Genomic DNA, 15,736 nt, shown 5'->3' with positions numbered 1-15,736 from the left:
ACTTCATGCAAATTCGTGACAACCTTCACTCTTCCGAAAGGTGGTTTTAAAACGTTTTTTGGAAATCTGTTCGATAGGTAACAGCTGAAGTTATATTTTCGCAACAAGTTAACACAGACATGGAACTATCTTCTGTTACTGTTTTTGTTGTTGATGCTTTCACGAACGAGCTTTTCTCTGGTAATCCAGCAGCTGTTTGTTGTTTGGAAAAAGTAAGGGATTTGCCAAATGGTTACTTCATCTCACATTGTAATTTAAAAAACTTTTTTAAATATTTCCAGGATATTCCAGATACATTGAAAAGTAAAATAGCTGCTGAAATGAATTTGTCTGAAACTGCCTTTGCTACCATTGACACTGATGGTGATAAGACATTTGAAAAAGGCACTAAATTTGGGTTACGGTGGTTCACACCAACACATGAAGTTGATTTGTGTGGTCATGTAATACAGATGACAATAGCATATATGGTTAATGTTACAAAATAATTGGGTTACATTTTATAGGCTACACTTGCAACTGCTGCTGTTATTTTCCACAAATTAGGCAAGTTATTAGCTTGATTGGTTGTTTAAGTGAACATAAGCCTTCATTAATATAACACAATTATCTCTTTATGTGTCATTTGACAGGAAATAAAGAAAAAACTATAGAATTTAAAACACGCAGTGGAATCCTAAAAGCCATTCAGGAAGGTGAATCATCTATTACTTTGGATTTCCCAATAAATCCTCCTTCGCCATTTGAAGCAGAAAATCTGCCAGATATTGTACGCATCGTCGTTGGCAACCTTGAAATCCAAGATGTTCAACATTCTGCCACAACCAAGAAATTACTCTTGCGCCTAGCCAATAAATATAACAGGTTTGTTAACACTTGTAGGTTTGCGTCAAGGTTGGGTGCGGTGCAAGAGCATGATCATTCGGTAGCTTGTTGCGTAGCAAACAGTGATCTATACTATATTAAAATACCACTTATGTTTCTAATTCCCGTCATTATATGCAGACAAGATTTGGAGGCTTTAAACCCATCTCTACAAGATCTGCTTGCCGTTGAGAAGAATGGCATGGTCAAAGGAGTGATAGTTACCCTGCAAGCTAACGACAAAGAGGACTACGACTTTTACAGCCGTTATTTCGCTCCTTGGGTTGGAATCCCCGAGGATCCAGTTACGGGATCTGCCCATACAGTACTCGCACCGTATTGGCAAACAGTTTATAACAAGCGTCACTTTCGAGGTAAGACACTTACTAATATTTATTAGTTGACTGTAACAAATGAGTAGATCTTTACATAAATAGCTAGACAGTGTTCAAAACGAGGAGGGGATTTAATCGTGAAAATTGTGGAACAGCGGGTCGAATTGACGGGCCAAGTAGCCCACGTCCTCGAAGGGACAATCCGCATCAAATAAACCAAGGTATGTCTGACTAGATTTGTGAGATTTGGTTGATCTAATGTAGAATGTGTGTGCTGTTCAACTACTTTGCATATTTGGTAGCAATTTTTGCAATTGCATGAGAGTTTGCATGTCTCCATCAATTGTAATTTGTCCCTCAAGGTAGGCCTGCAGAAATTGTGACTGTGATGCACCGTCCATCAGAGAATCGAAAAGTTCTTGAGTAAGGCTCAGCGTGATGCCGACAGCTCCCGAGAATATGCCTTCGTACACTTGGCCTGCGGTCAATGTAAAAATTCGTGGCCGTTCAAATTTATGGGCACGTTTGCACTAAAATGTTTCGCTTACCTTTTCCTTGAGTAAAATCTGCGTAAATTACATCCTCATTCCCAATTTTGAAACAGATAACGACAGGATTATCTAAAACGCCGGGACCTTCATCCAATATGTGTCTAAGTTTGACGGCGTTTTTGGATTTTGGTCGCAATTCATTTTGAATAACCATTCCGACGTCTGCCACCGAAACCGATGGGGGGATGACTGGACCGGCGGTAGCTCCATCCCCGGAACCAAAGTTAATTCCCATTTGTTGCATGACATTCATGAAAGCATTGACTGGCTGGGCTTCTTTGAGGATCTGGAAATTCTCACTGTGGGGTCAAATATAAACGGTTAAATCAATTGAATCTTTTAAAGTAATGATTTGCTATGCAGTAGACAGTATCGTACATATGTGCTGAACTAATTTCAATTCCCCATGGTGTAGTGATCGAGTTGAGCTCTTTCAGTATGCGTTCTTCTATGACAGCTTTCCTGGCAGCTTGAAATTCTCTCGCCTCAGCGGCTTCTAGCCGTTTCATGACAATTGCATTGGCAAGAATTTTCAGCCCTTTGAGTTCTGGATCCTGTACATTGCTAATGTATCGAACTGGGTCACCAATTCTGTAAAAAACACTACATGCTGCTTCAACAATGGCTTGATCTTTTGTGAGGAACTGTTTACAAAAACGAATAGGTAGAAATTTCAGATTAGCTGCTAATCCAAGTAAGTGAAATTTAAGCAACAGCAATACCTGTTTGAGAGGATGACATATAACCTGAGTACGTAAGTCTAACTTTGTGGAGCAATCTAGCCAAGGAATTAGAAATACATTACCAGGACCCTTGACACCAATAAGTTTTCCCAAGCGGTAGACAACAATTCTTTCCCATTGCGGGAGATTTTTGAAACAGAACCAGACAGTAACTGGTAAAGTAAAAAATATCAGAAGATAACTAAAACCCAAAGCAAGAATGGCAATGACTTTTTCAGATAATCCTTCTGAAGTGATGGTTTCCGAACATTTTTCGCCAGCAGCACTATTTTGACCAGTTCCATCCTGGTCTTTAAAAGCGCTATCATAAGAGAATATTGATTTGTAATCAAAGGCCGTTTTGTAGCCAGATTCGACATTTCGGTCATCTTGAGGGACAGTAGAATACGTGAAATACGATTTTTCGGACAAAATGGACATGGTAACTGAGATGCTCCTTATTATGTCTAGGTAACACAATCAGGTAAACACAAAATGTTCAGGCAAAGTATCGTCAAGATATCAGTTACAAAAAAATCGGGTTTGGCGTTTACGTGCTTGAACAAATCACTTCGATTCATTCTATTTGTTGACATTATTGAGCGATGCCCCCAGCAGCGCGCATGACTATATACGGTTCAGCAACGTGACTTGCGCAGTCCGTCTAGGCTCCAGATCTACGAAGCAAAACAGTACAAAGAAGCCTATAATTTAAAAGAAAATACAACGTTAACTCTGGAAATTGGGAAAAGTACAAGTCAACTGACACTGTGTATTGTCAATCATGACGTTCTGTTGGGAATATATATAAACATAGAGGCAGATTCGCAAGTGATGGTTGTCCGCGGCCACGTAATGAAAATTTCGGCCAGACCAATCAAAAATAAAGGTTGAAGAATTATAAGTAAGAATGCCACCGACTGCGCCCAACATAACCATATCGAACTTAAGATTACCCAATAAATAAAAAATATCGGCTTTAAAAAGGAATAAAGAGAACGCTGTTTTTTTTCTTGTGTTTTTTTTTTATCAAACTGTCATAAACAAAACAAATAGCGCAACAAATAATCAGATCATAATTTAAGTTTCTTCAATTGAATCATTCCTGTGCGTGGGGAATGAGTGGGAGAAATCCCCCATAATATTTTAATTGATCGCTTCCACTGGATTGATGACCGATTTGGCTACTGTCTACTACACCACGTTGGCTAATCTCTTCCGGCGATTCTTCGCCTTTACGTTCGATTTCTTGCGGCAGAGCGTGCCATTTTTCGAAGGGAATGCTGGACATTTCTCCCACTTCCGACGGACTCTCCACCGAAGGCACGAAAGGGGCGTCCAAGTCGAGCAATTCCGGTGGTCCCGGCTGACTCTTGTACGTCACTATGTACGCTGGATTAACAACGGCAATCTTCTTACCATCCTCTTGTTGGATAGTTGCATACGTGACTGGCTGCTGATTATTGAATGACTCCATGTAAGCAGGCGACGTAGTCGTCCGTGATGGCAACTTGGTCGTTTTCCGCTTGGGCGGTTTCACTGTGCTCGTCACCGTAGTTTCGTACAGCGGGACGCTCAAAACAGATGCAACGCCAACCGATGCATCAGGATTCTTAACAGCCACAGCTTGCTCACTTGGCACCTTCGGTTGTTGGTTGACCGGGAAGACAGCTTCTTCGCTTGGTCGGCTATGGAGCAATGTCGGGTTACTAAACAGCGAAGCGACGTCCTTGTGAGGATTCAACGGAACTCGAGGAGGTGGAATGCCTTGCGATACTGGACTGATGCCTTGCGGTGGAACTGAATCAGTTTCCAATGGAATCTCTGGGAATAAAAATCCTGGAGGTGGTCTACGATGAGGAGGGGGGTTTTGACGAGGTGGAGATAATCCAGTCGGAAGACGGTTGGGTCTTTCTTTGTTATTGCTTGCGGATGAAATTGGGAAAAATGGTTTGCGAACAGGCGCGATTTCAGGTTGACGAGGAGCCAATGTCTCTTCTTGATTGGACGTTGGGAACGAGAGAGAATTAGGACGATTGGGTGCATCGTTCAAAACATCGCTTCGACGTTGGCTTCCAGGAGTGTTTATCGGAGTGGCGGGCACGGAGTGAACTAGCTGGGCACCGGCCACGTTCGGAGGGCCTGAAAGAACAGGACCAACGACGAGGTAAGGTGGTTTACCTTGCTCGAGTTCGTGGGTAGTGTAAACGTAGAAAGCCGGTGGTTTGCTAGCACCATCTTCTGGCGATGCCCGAATTCCGACTACTTGCGGATGCGTGGCAGCCGGAGTTGCACCCAAATTTGGAGGTAATTGTTGTTGCGGAAGCTGGAGGCTCAATCCAGACCGATCAACGGAGATGGGCGAAGGTACCAAGGGCTGATCAGGTCGGCTGAAAAGAACGAAAGAGCCACTGTTGCTTTCTGCTGTGTCCAGGTCAGCTTCCGTGTCAGTCGGTTCGGCAATGCCGGAACGATCCATTTTCTCTGTGGCATCCAAATTTCCGGATCGTTGGTTACCTGTCGAATGGCCCGAACGACGTCCGAAGAAATTGGCTACCGCTTGAGAGATGGAAGAAAATGGCGATTGCAGAGCGGAAGGAAGAGGATTGATTGTTCCTGGTCGTTGCTCTCGCGATGGACTTGCTTGCCCATTCGGTCGCAAGTTCGGCTGTGGTCCAGGTTGTAACAGAGGTGTTTGCGGCCTATTGAATTCAACCTGTTGCGGATGCTTGATGAACTGGAATTCGTTTGTCGGGTTCGTATTAGGACGGAAGAGTGGCAGGATATTGGGTGGCTGGTTCTCTTTGGCGTTCTGTTGATGATCGGTTGGGAACCGGAACGGCGGCCGCGGTGAATCGTTGCCGGCCTGTTGTTTCTGCTGGGGGAACGAATTCCAACTGTCTGGCAATCTCTGATTGGATGGAAGGGGAGGCAGGAACGAACTGTCCGATGAGGGACGAACGGGAGCAGAAGGCCGGAAGGCTGGACTGAAAACTTGCGGCGGTCGTGGATCGCGACTGGCCACAGTTGGATAAGGGCTGGCCACGGGACTCTGCGTGACTGGTGCTGCTGGTTTCTGTGTCACGCCCGACGTGCTGGACAGATCCGGGCCAGAAGCTACGCCAGAAGGCCCGTTGTCAAACATAAACATGACACCTTCCCCTTTGCTCCGTTCATCGTCGTAATCGTAGATGATGTCGGGCACATCGTCCACTTGTCCGACAGTGATTTGCGGCTGTTGCTGTTGCCCGAAGTTCTGATTTTCATCCGCAGCAAAGAACGGCTTCGGCGTCACTTTGATTTCGGCTATATGGTCGTCTGAGTGAGGCCGGTAGGACTGATGGGGTGTAAAAATAGGCTCGCGATCGTTGTTGTCCAACCCTGCAACTACCGAATAATTTGGTCTCGATGGTGGTTGAGTGGGTGCCTTTTCCTCCTTGGCTGGTTTCGGCCGACTATCTGGTTTGTACGGACTGAACCCATCAAACACTGGAGGCCTATTTGGTTTGTAGGGTTTAAATTCTTCTTGACGAGGAGGCCAATCATCACTTGCCGGTTGATGTGATGTCTCTTCGTAAGAAAACTCAGAAGGCCTTGGTCTACTGTCCGGTCTGTTGTCCGGCACATATTCCTGGTTAGTCTCTGGTCTGTACGGCCTGTTCTCTGGTCTTTTCTCCGGTCTGTGCGTCGATGTGCCTACACTCGAATAAGGAATATCATCGTAAACCTGAGGCCGGACCAATGGTTTGCGTGTTGTTTCCGCTTGGTACTTTGGTCGATAATCAAACGATTCAGGATCTTTGGGAACGTCAACCGACGGACGGACTCTTTGCTTTTTAGTAGTTGGTCTGTTTGAATACTGATCCTGATAACGTTGATCTTCAGTTGTCGTCCTGATCGTCGTTGTTGTTGTTTTGGGCTTCGACGAAGGCCTACGGGTAGTTTTGATTGGAGCGTAATCCTCTACATCGTAGTCGTAATCGTAGCCACTCTGCGCTTGACCAACGCTAGGCTTCACCGGCTGAACGGCCGATTTGGTTGGTTTAACTGTCGTCGTACTGGGTGAACCCTGGTACTTGGTATTGGCGTATCCAGTGGAAACGAGAGGGTACTTGTTCTTCAAAGGCGATTTGAATTTGTCGTAAGGATTGTAAGTCGTTCCATTGCCATAATCGTGAAGAGGAATGTTCAGCAAATCGTGAAACTGAGGTGGGAGCAATTCGAATGGATTGATTTCGTTCGTTTCTGGCACTCTGGTATCCTTACGATCGATTGCATCTTGGGTTGCATCTACCGGTTGAACTTCCTCTTTCGCTTCGACAGCTGGCGAAGTGAATCGATTGGCTGGTCGGTTTCCGGTTGGTGCCGGGTTGTTCGGAGCCGCTTCGAGGACGACTTGGCCAGTGGTCGGATCCCGCTTGCCGTATACCGGTTGAGCCTGCGACCCGAACAAAGCAGTCAAGCGCTGCTGGTCGAAATTGGGCCCGTCCTTCTTGATGGCTGCGGCTGGCGGAACCGTTGGTGCCGCTGTCGGTCGTTGTTGTCGTACGCCCGATGACAACGGCGATTGTTTCTGCTGCTGGCAGTACACCGTTGCGGTGAACATTGCCGTAACGAAGACGACAGCTGCTATTCTTTTCTTGAAGTTCATTCTAACAAAACAATGCATTTCCCGTCATTATTATTGTTATATATACTGTATATTTTCTGGTTTGTTACAGGAAGGTTAATAAATTCTCCTTCGCTTGATCAAGATGTCAGACAGGAAAGAGAGCCGCTCTATTTCTTTTTTCGTTTCAGTACGCAGGTTTCGATGTTTTTGTGACCAAATAAATCGTTTAAGAATTGGGTGAGACGTACGAGACCTCATTGTGAGTGCCAAATGAATGTGGCACAAAAGCTTAATATGGCAAATGAGCTGGTTCACTTTTGTCGATAGTGATTCTTGCATTACGACTGGACATGAACGCAAGAGAAAAGAAAGAGAAGTGGCATGAGTTAGTGGGTCAACTCCTAGAGCTGCTATCGTTCAACTTTGATGTGATACAGGTCCCTCATTTTGTTACTAAACAAACCTTGTCTAGACCACTGTCGGAGACACAGTTTCCTATATTTGTTTACACTCTCCTCTTTCTTGAAGCGATGGAACGTTATTGAGCCACTTCCTCATCGGAAATTGCTTTTAGCTTAGCGAGAAGAACATCACACTTTGAAATCTAAATTTTAATTTTCAAATTCATTTTTCTTTTAACGGTAGATTTACCGAATTTGGTTTGCTAGCGTTTTCCCACCCATATTAGGTTTGTTGCTAGTGGGCTTGATCGTGGCTATCGTCATCATCACATAACCAGTTTCTTATTCACACATTAATAGGCATAAAAAAAAAATACCACACGCATCGCATGACACATCATTCACGCATCCGGAAACTTGTTGCTGCTTCGCATCATCTGCAGAATTGCGGAGCTTCGGCTGTGATGTGCCGTTACGTCCTTCTCTTTCACATTGACGCAAGATTTCGAAGAAGACGAATAATTGAAAAAGAAACAATGAGGAAGCAAAAACAAGCAAAACAGAAAAACCTGTTACTCCCGAATTGAGTTGGCAAACGGTACCCGGTGCTACAGGTCTCATATTCTTACATGCCTGGTTGATGCCATCAACCCGGAGTGCAAAGATTTCTCGAAATTGATTTGATGCCAAAAAAGAATTTTCATTATATTTTGGCTCAGCTATTATGTAGCTTGTCAAAAATTTCCAACATGGAAATTGCCTCAAAGCACTGGAAAATAAATGAAAAACGAATACCCAAACATTTCCCTTCGTGGGTTGTGGTTTGAGAAAATAAAAAGGTGGGAGGGACACGTGGAAAATAAATAACGATGGGAAATAGGAAAAAGAAATGACCGCTGGTCAACGGGGATCTTTGAAAAAAAAAAAATAAGTTAAGGAAATCAAAATCATAATAATGCGTAATAAAAAGACGGAGAGGGTCAATGCCCTCTAAAGGAATGTGGTACGCTCCCTTCCTGGGTTACAATGTCGGAGATCAAATATCTCTACGTCACTGAACTATCTCTTTCAAAAAGAGGAAAAGTTACAACATGTGAATTATTTTTTTATTATTACTGTTATTATTTTCTCTTTATTTATTTTTTTTTTACTTTTGTTTGCTCGTATAACCCACTTAAATAAAACCAAATCCGGAGGAGGTTTTTTTCTGTTGGTAAACAAAGACGTTTGAGAATAAAACGAAGGGATGTACTACTCTCGCCCCCCCCCTCCTTTCGTCTATTATAAATTCATAGGGCATTCTCGACTCTTTTTCAATAGTACCGTTAGCTTTTCTCCAGGTCCCCCACCGTTTGCTCAAAGCGCCGCTAACAGGTGAAATGGGAGAAAGGGCGAGAGGGAAATTGGAAACCGGGATTGGTTTACAACTCCAAGTTTTTTTAGAGGAACATCTTTCTTGGGCGTTGAAGGTTAAGGTCAAGGACGTGCACGTTCGCTTGAAACAAGATGATACTGTGCTATAACGTTGTGCCATGGTTTTTAACTTCACGCTTTAACATGCCACACCGGGTAGGGAACATCGTTTGAACCCCAACGCCTTAACCTGTTGGCTCCGCCTAGTTCGACGTCATTCTCGCATTTCCTGGCTCGAGCCATCAACAAAATTGCAGGCCTTCTTTTTGCGATTCTTTTCGTTTAACGAGGGTCAATTAATGCCGTAAATATTATACACCAACATCGGTTCAACGTACACTCCCAAATAGCCTTCTTAACTAAACGACATGGCAATCTAAAACAATATGAATATATTAAAGTTCGATAAAGATTTTCTCACCTGGCTAACGATGCTGAAAATTTCGCGATCCGTTAACAAGATTTCATAATAGCCGTGAACCGCTTTTTGTTGTTCAACCACTGTCTTTTTTCTTTTTTGTACGTTATCTTGCGAAAAACACGCTAAGTTGGGGAAAAAAAATGCGAAATGGCAAGAAGAACCAACGCAGAGGGTCGGTTTAAAAGGACTGATGAGGGACGAGTAAGAGCACTATAGCCTTATACGAATGGGAAGCCGTTACGAGTAGGACTGGAGTCGATCCGTTAGGAAGCTCCGGTCTAAATAGTACAGGAAAAAAGGAGGAAGGGGAAGGTGGGAGGGGCTGTCAGCAGAGAACAGGTGAGTGCAGAATGGGATGTGTGTGTGTATATGGTTTCGGACGTTAGTAAACCGAGACGAATTGAAAGAAAACAACTGAGATCCCTGTGACCCATTAAACTTGGTTCTTCTGTACTAGTTGTTTTGTTTTCTTCCTAGTCATCACTTGAGGGACGCTGTATTTCTTCACCGAGAAACTGCACAAAAAGAAACAGTTATTCAAAGAGGTAGACCATAAAACAGGACCGAATATAATACTAAATTTTGTAACGCCCGGCTGCTCAAGCAGAGGCCGCCGCCACAGACAACCCAGTCACTTACAACTTGTCCCTTTTCTTTTTTTTCGTTACTTTATATTAGTAGATAATACGTACTACATTTACTGTCTTGCCTTACGCACGAACGTCATATTTGTATTTACCCCAACATTCGTGCGTGCACAGTTTCCATTATATAGCAACTGAGGGTCATTTCCTCTCTTCATTATCCGGCGATTAAAAAAATGAAATGAAATCATTTAAACACGGGAATGATCATGACTTTATGCTGTGTTGCATACTTTAGCAGAAGCCAAAGTTCAGCTAAAATAAAAATTTGATAGCCTTTGTTTTATGCAACAATATTTACATAGTCCTGCAGGCGGTTAAACGGCATTCGTACACGAGTCTAACGGACTTGTAGTGACACGTCTGCTTCCCTATAAGGGAATTTTAAAGGCAGACAAAAATGTTTTCTCTGGAGAGCGAAAAAAAATGAAAAGTTTTTTTTATCTGATGGGTTGCGTGCGAATAAACCTGCACGAGCTGAAGACAGGGTATACTCACGCGGTTCCCTGTGATAACTGTCGCGGTTAACATTTTTTTTCACAGTTTTTTTTCTGTTTCTTGTTTGTGCTGTTATTTTCCAACATATCAGACACTTTCCTTCTGTCGATTGTTCACTCGTTTTTTTTAATTCAATGCATATCAAGCAAAAGTACGGTAGATGGTGAAACGTAGGGTTCAACGACGCTGGCGGATTTCCACGCGTTTCCTTTCCATTTTCAAGTTCCATTACGGAAAACAAAATGAATAACGGAAGAACAAGTTTCACTTGGTGACGAAGGAAACAGGTAATCGAATTCATTTCTGATTTTAACGGTAAAATTCCACGACCACGACTAACAGAGAAAAAAAAATGCAAACAAGAACTGGGAAAAAGGTTCACGATTCTACAGCTACCGGATGGTCAATGGGGGCCATCGCTTTCACTTCCTGGCGGATGTGATTGTTCGTTTCCATTAAACTTGATGAGGAACTGCTTTTCACAGATGGTAAGCCCGCGAATGTATTGACCGAAAGTTATGCAATTTTCACGCCACCACAACGACGGATTTTCTTTATTTGGAATGCGGAACTCGCGTTCCCAGCTTCGGCGTGTGACGTAAGATATGCACGTCAAACTCGATTAAGGTGACCCCCATATGATGAGGTATAACTACTTTCTGCGGGCATTTGCCACACTCCAGAGCCGGAAGTCAAGATTTCTTTACGGCAATGTTCATTTGCTAGTCGAGTTTTAATTGCAGAAAGCGATGCGGAAGGCAACATTTGATGTGAATCCAAGATCTGGTTCAGCCAATCTTGCTGGCAGCTGCTGCATTTAAAATTATACAGAAACGAATAACTAAATAGAAAAAGGGAATTCAATGGACTTTAATTTCTCCGGCTGGAACGTTTTACACGAAATGTATAGAATAATTTATAGTGCAAAGGACACTATTCGTTTTAACAGAACAGATTGGATCGGAATGGAAGAGGACAGATTTTGATCATGAATGCGTGCATGTTATTCATCGGATTTCTTCAGAACCGTTGCTTGACTTGTTTTCACGATTTCTTTTTTAGATTCTTACGGTAATGTTCGAACCGCTTCGGTAGTTTTCCCAATAACTGTGGACGTACTTGTTTCCTCAATAACGCAGTCGCAATCTCTAAGCATCGTACACGCTCCGCAGCCATGATGAACGCAAAGATTGCTATGAAACAATAACGTTGTAAATAGTTCCGTAGGACAGCGGCAAATCCTGTGAGTCAATCGCTTTAACTAAAGAATGAAGATTAACGTATTTTGATTATCCTCATCAACCTTTTAAGGCATCTGCGTAATTTAGTTCAATACAATTGAAGTTTTGGTTTCCGATTTCCGGAGGTGCTTTCTTCTTAAGGTAAATGGAAAGTATCTTGATTCAACTCTTATAGCTATCGGGTACGGCATGTTCTTCTCCCTTTTTGTAACCAGGTATTGTTTATTTGAGAAATGCTGTGTTGGCGTACGTTATCCTTTTCTCTTTCGTAGCTAAACTATAAAAGAAAGTAATTATTGGATGTTCACATTGCTCTTTGATTGTTTTGCACATTGTTGGCCGTTGTTTTAGCAGACGCAAGCTCAGGATGATTAGGTAATTCCTGTCTTTCTCTTTTTTTAAATGCCGGCCAGCGTATACTAAGCAGATGGCAGACGCGGTTTACACGGGTACGTCGAACGAAACTGTCCTAGAAAGTGAAGTACCGCAGGGCTAGAAAGCGGGATGCTACGTGAAAAAAAACCTCCTTCAAGCAAAGGTATATCAAAACAAAAAAAAAACATGTATTTAATGACATCCGTGTGTTTCATTTTTCAAAGCAACAGCACGTAAATCCTAACTGGTTTTTTATTCTTCTTCTCGCTCAGGAAACGTATATCAGTGATACTTGTTCTTCGTTACCAAGCCGTTTACATCTTCTTTTTTTGCTAAACGAAAGAGAAAATTTAGATTCGGCGCATTTTGCACACACCAATCATACATAGAAATATAAACTTACTCTTCTTAATTTCCAGGCTGTTTGGAAAAAGAAGTTTGTCCAAATTCATAAATGGCATTTCCATGATGACGGAGATGACCGAAGCCAACATGAAGGAGACCATCAGTATTCCCAGATACGTGGTGAAGAAATAGTATTCCGCTATGTACATGGGCTTACGCATATGAGAGACATATGCTTTGACGTAAGCGAAGTGGACGAGGTAGACTGCATAGCTCAACCGGCTTAAAGGCAAGAGGGACTTTGACGATAGAAGAGTGTTAATGCAACCTGCGGAAAAACATTTAGTACAGTGACAATTCAGGTATAATGAGGTAGGGCATTGATGGAGCAATGATAATTGAATACCTCCGTATCCGTGAGTGCAAGAAAATATGAGCCAAGCGACGACCATCGCCCAGGACGAACGATGAAACGCTCCGTACGAAATGCGGACAAACGGATTGATTACAGGGATTTGGGCTTCATCCAAGTAAGGCATCATACCAAAGATAACGAGCAAACCAATCAATAAGGCCATCACCCATCCTGCAATGACTAAAAACTAATTGCATTTTTTTTTTTAGTTAAACGGTGCGTATGAGTAGCAGAATGTAAGGCATAACTTTTCCCTTACTTTGTTGATTTGGATTTTTCTATCTTTGGTTTTATGTAACAACCATCCAAGTAGAATGCCCATAACGTACGGTGGAATACGTGCGATGGTTAGATGATAATGTTTTCGACAGTACTCGTTGAGTTTCTGCATGTCTGACCTAGCAAATGGAAGTGTAAAAGCAGGAAAACACTTTGCTTCATGAAAAGCTTACGGTCTATTGAAGAAGACTGTCGGTGGTATGTCGTAAGCTATAAACAGAGCCATGCAAAATCCTAAGAAAAACATAAAACAAGCCATTGTCCATATTAAACCGCCTTTCCTCCATCGCCAGAGTGGGTAGATAAACAGCGGGCTAATCCAAAACATTTGCATTTCGCAGGCGAGATACCACGCCTCGATCATGCCCGTCAACGGATTGCTCAAACTCGATTGCTGATCGATTACGGCGACGTAGTTGTTAATATAAAGCATGTGGGCCCACAAATTTTGACGGACGCTCTTGCTCATTTGCCGGACGTAATTCCAATCGGGCCCCGTCCCGACGTACGACCATAATGTCGCTATGAAAAGCTGAACGGACGCGTAGACTGGTGTCAGCCTTTAAACTGGCAATACGTAAGAAAACATTCGCGTTTTTTTAATTTTGGGTTGTTACCTGACGAATCGACGGATGTAAAAACGTTTGATGTTAAAGAAACCGCCATGTTGATCCAGCTGGCGCGTTTGCGTAAATGCGACTAAAAGGCCGCTCATCAAGAAAAACGTATCGACTGCAAATAATCCATTTGTGAAGATTTGAAATTCCCATCGTGATGCGTTCTGTGTGCAAATGCCAAATTTTTAATACTGCGTCTAATTTACTTTACGAATATTGCAATTCACACGTACGAATTTGATACCTTTATATCCAATTGTTTAGTGTAACTCATTCGCTGACTAAATTCTCCTGCTACGTGAATCAAGACGATCCAACATGTCGTTATAACTCGGATGCCATGCAGGCAGGCTAAACTGTCTTTGACGTCATCTTTGGTCGAGAATAGCATTCGACAATTCCTTTTCGCCGAGAAACAATGCAACAGTTTGATGTGGAAGGCCTGTGGCGCAATATCTGGGCAGCTCGACGATGTCCCACTCCAATTGTCATGAACGGTAGCCGTTAAAACAAGCCCAATGAGGAGGCAAAAGGCAATCCTAAAAGAAAGTTTGACACATATTAGTTGTATTGGTAAACGAACATGCTAAACAACGTGAATTTGCATACGTACATTACGGTCATTGCGAGCTTATCGTAGTGTATCCTGCTGGTACTGATCTTGTCTTGGGAGTAACAATAATTTTCGTTTGCAATGGCCACCATAGTGAAATCCATCTTGTTTGTAAGCTGTTTTCCAACCATCTGAGCCACGGCAGAGCGCAAATCCCTTGCACTACAAGTGGACGGAAGGCAAAAACCAACACTTGGCATCACAAAATTCGATTTATGTTCTTTGGGTTCTCCTTCTTTACAAACAGCCGTTTTGCCCGTTTCCAGAAGGTCCTGGCTTCGATAGTTGTGGTCGTTTTCGTGTTCCCGGACTGATTCATTTTCAAAGAAAACAGTGCAATATTGCCCCTGAAATGGCACATCTTCTGGTTGGATGGAAAGGCATTCATCAAACAAACCCGAACTGTGATGCACGTTGTGACTATTAGTATGAAATAACTGCTCTGCCAGTCGCCCAGAAGATTCGTACACTACATCATAAATATCCTTATAAAACCATGCTGGAGAAAAACATAAAGGTGTGAAACAACTTACTTTTTACTGCCCATGATTGCCGTCGATCGAGTGCTGTTAAGTAATATTGTGTGTGATGGATGCATTGTTCACTGATATTGGAAGCTAGAGCAGTTGGAGAACTGGTTTGTATCAGCCAATCCACGAACACTTGGTGAGGAATATTCTTGGTAGATGGTTGCATTGGTAACACTTGGCAACAGATATTTTGCACGTTGAACCAAATCGCCATGAACACATAGAAGAACAATCCTTTCGTCTGCGATAGGTCGCAAAAGCCTAGTGGAGCTACCGCCATGGTGGAGAAAAGAACTAGAGTGATGACAGAGAGATGTTTTCGTGCACCTTATCTAGGCCACGAAGTGCCTTTTGAGAAATAGAAATACGGCAAGCAGTATAGGGGAAAATAAATCAGTCGTAAACTGTAAATGGAAATTGTTTTGGCTATGCTATTGAGTGATGCAGCAAATAGTAGCCCGTCCAGTTTCCTTTTTTGGTAGGTTCTCGCTCAGGAAGAGCTTGGACCATTTTAACACCGTGATATGAATGTTGACTATTGGGTATCTAATTGTGATCAAGCTTTCTGTTTTTTTTATCGTCATACAAGGCAATAACTCGAGAAAATAAATCTGCGTATGTAGGCAAGCACAATAGGTAAGTGAACCCTACTACAGTAATATTAACGGTTCAAGCTTTGCTTCAACAAGCAAAGAAAAATTAAAAGACATTTTCAAAAATTTTGTGTGTTGCTTTGGCGGCCCCAATTTTTAATTATTTTTTCATGTGCTACGACACAACTATTTCGTATAAATCTAGTTCAGCTGATGCTCTGCTTAGATGACGTGACTCAGTCGTTAACTTGTTATTGAGTTCAATGG

The 15,736-nt window shown here is 42.7% G+C and overlaps 4 protein-coding genes across 4 annotated transcripts; 1 reads left to right on the top strand and 3 right to left on the bottom strand.

Moving 5' to 3' along the window:
- Positions 1-60: 60 nt before the first annotated feature.
- LOC130696449 (phenazine biosynthesis-like domain-containing protein 1) lies at positions 61-2,085 on the top strand. Its single transcript, XM_057519522.2, has 7 exons — positions 61-212; positions 282-443; positions 507-546; positions 633-864; positions 1,006-1,238; positions 1,302-1,420; positions 1,804-2,085. The coding sequence occupies exons 1-6, from the start codon at positions 120-122 to the stop codon at positions 1,412-1,414; spliced, it is 873 nt and encodes a 290-aa protein (XP_057375505.1). The 5' UTR covers positions 61-119; the 3' UTR covers positions 1,415-1,420; positions 1,804-2,085.
- On the bottom strand, positions 1,240-3,067 carry LOC130696448 (stomatin-like protein 1). Its single transcript, XM_057519520.2, has 4 exons — positions 2,473-3,067; positions 2,129-2,394; positions 1,748-2,049; positions 1,240-1,677 (listed from the first exon to the last, which is right to left on the bottom strand). The coding sequence occupies exons 1-4, from the start codon at positions 2,911-2,913 to the stop codon at positions 1,478-1,480; spliced, it is 1,209 nt and encodes a 402-aa protein (XP_057375503.1). The 5' UTR covers positions 2,914-3,067; the 3' UTR covers positions 1,240-1,477.
- Positions 3,068-3,224: 157 nt separating this feature from the next.
- LOC130696741 (BRD4-interacting chromatin-remodeling complex-associated protein-like) lies at positions 3,225-9,499 on the bottom strand. The gene is made up of 2 exons (XM_057519840.2): positions 9,320-9,499; positions 3,225-7,124 (listed from the first exon to the last, which is right to left on the bottom strand). The coding sequence occupies exon 2, from the start codon at positions 7,121-7,123 to the stop codon at positions 3,572-3,574; it is 3,552 nt and encodes a 1,183-aa protein (XP_057375823.1). The 5' UTR covers position 7,124; positions 9,320-9,499; the 3' UTR covers positions 3,225-3,571.
- Positions 9,500-12,287: 2,788 nt separating this feature from the next.
- On the bottom strand, positions 12,288-15,162 carry LOC130696541 (nose resistant to fluoxetine protein 6-like). Its single transcript, XM_057519621.2, has 9 exons — positions 14,880-15,162; positions 14,347-14,815; positions 13,978-14,272; positions 13,734-13,897; positions 13,290-13,676; positions 13,097-13,235; positions 12,829-13,024; positions 12,481-12,750; positions 12,288-12,409 (listed from the first exon to the last, which is right to left on the bottom strand). The coding sequence occupies exons 1-9, from the start codon at positions 15,154-15,156 to the stop codon at positions 12,360-12,362; spliced, it is 2,247 nt and encodes a 748-aa protein (XP_057375604.2). The 5' UTR covers positions 15,157-15,162; the 3' UTR covers positions 12,288-12,359.
- Positions 15,163-15,736: the final 574 nt, after the last annotated feature.

Source organism: Daphnia carinata, chromosome 5 (assembly GCF_022539665.2).
Source record: "Daphnia carinata strain CSIRO-1 chromosome 5, CSIRO_AGI_Dcar_HiC_V3, whole genome shotgun sequence".
Classification (NCBI taxonomy): Eukaryota; Metazoa; Arthropoda; class Branchiopoda; order Diplostraca; family Daphniidae; genus Daphnia; species Daphnia carinata.
Note: the sequence above shows the minus strand (reverse complement) of the source record. Positions and strands in the feature narration are given on the sequence as shown.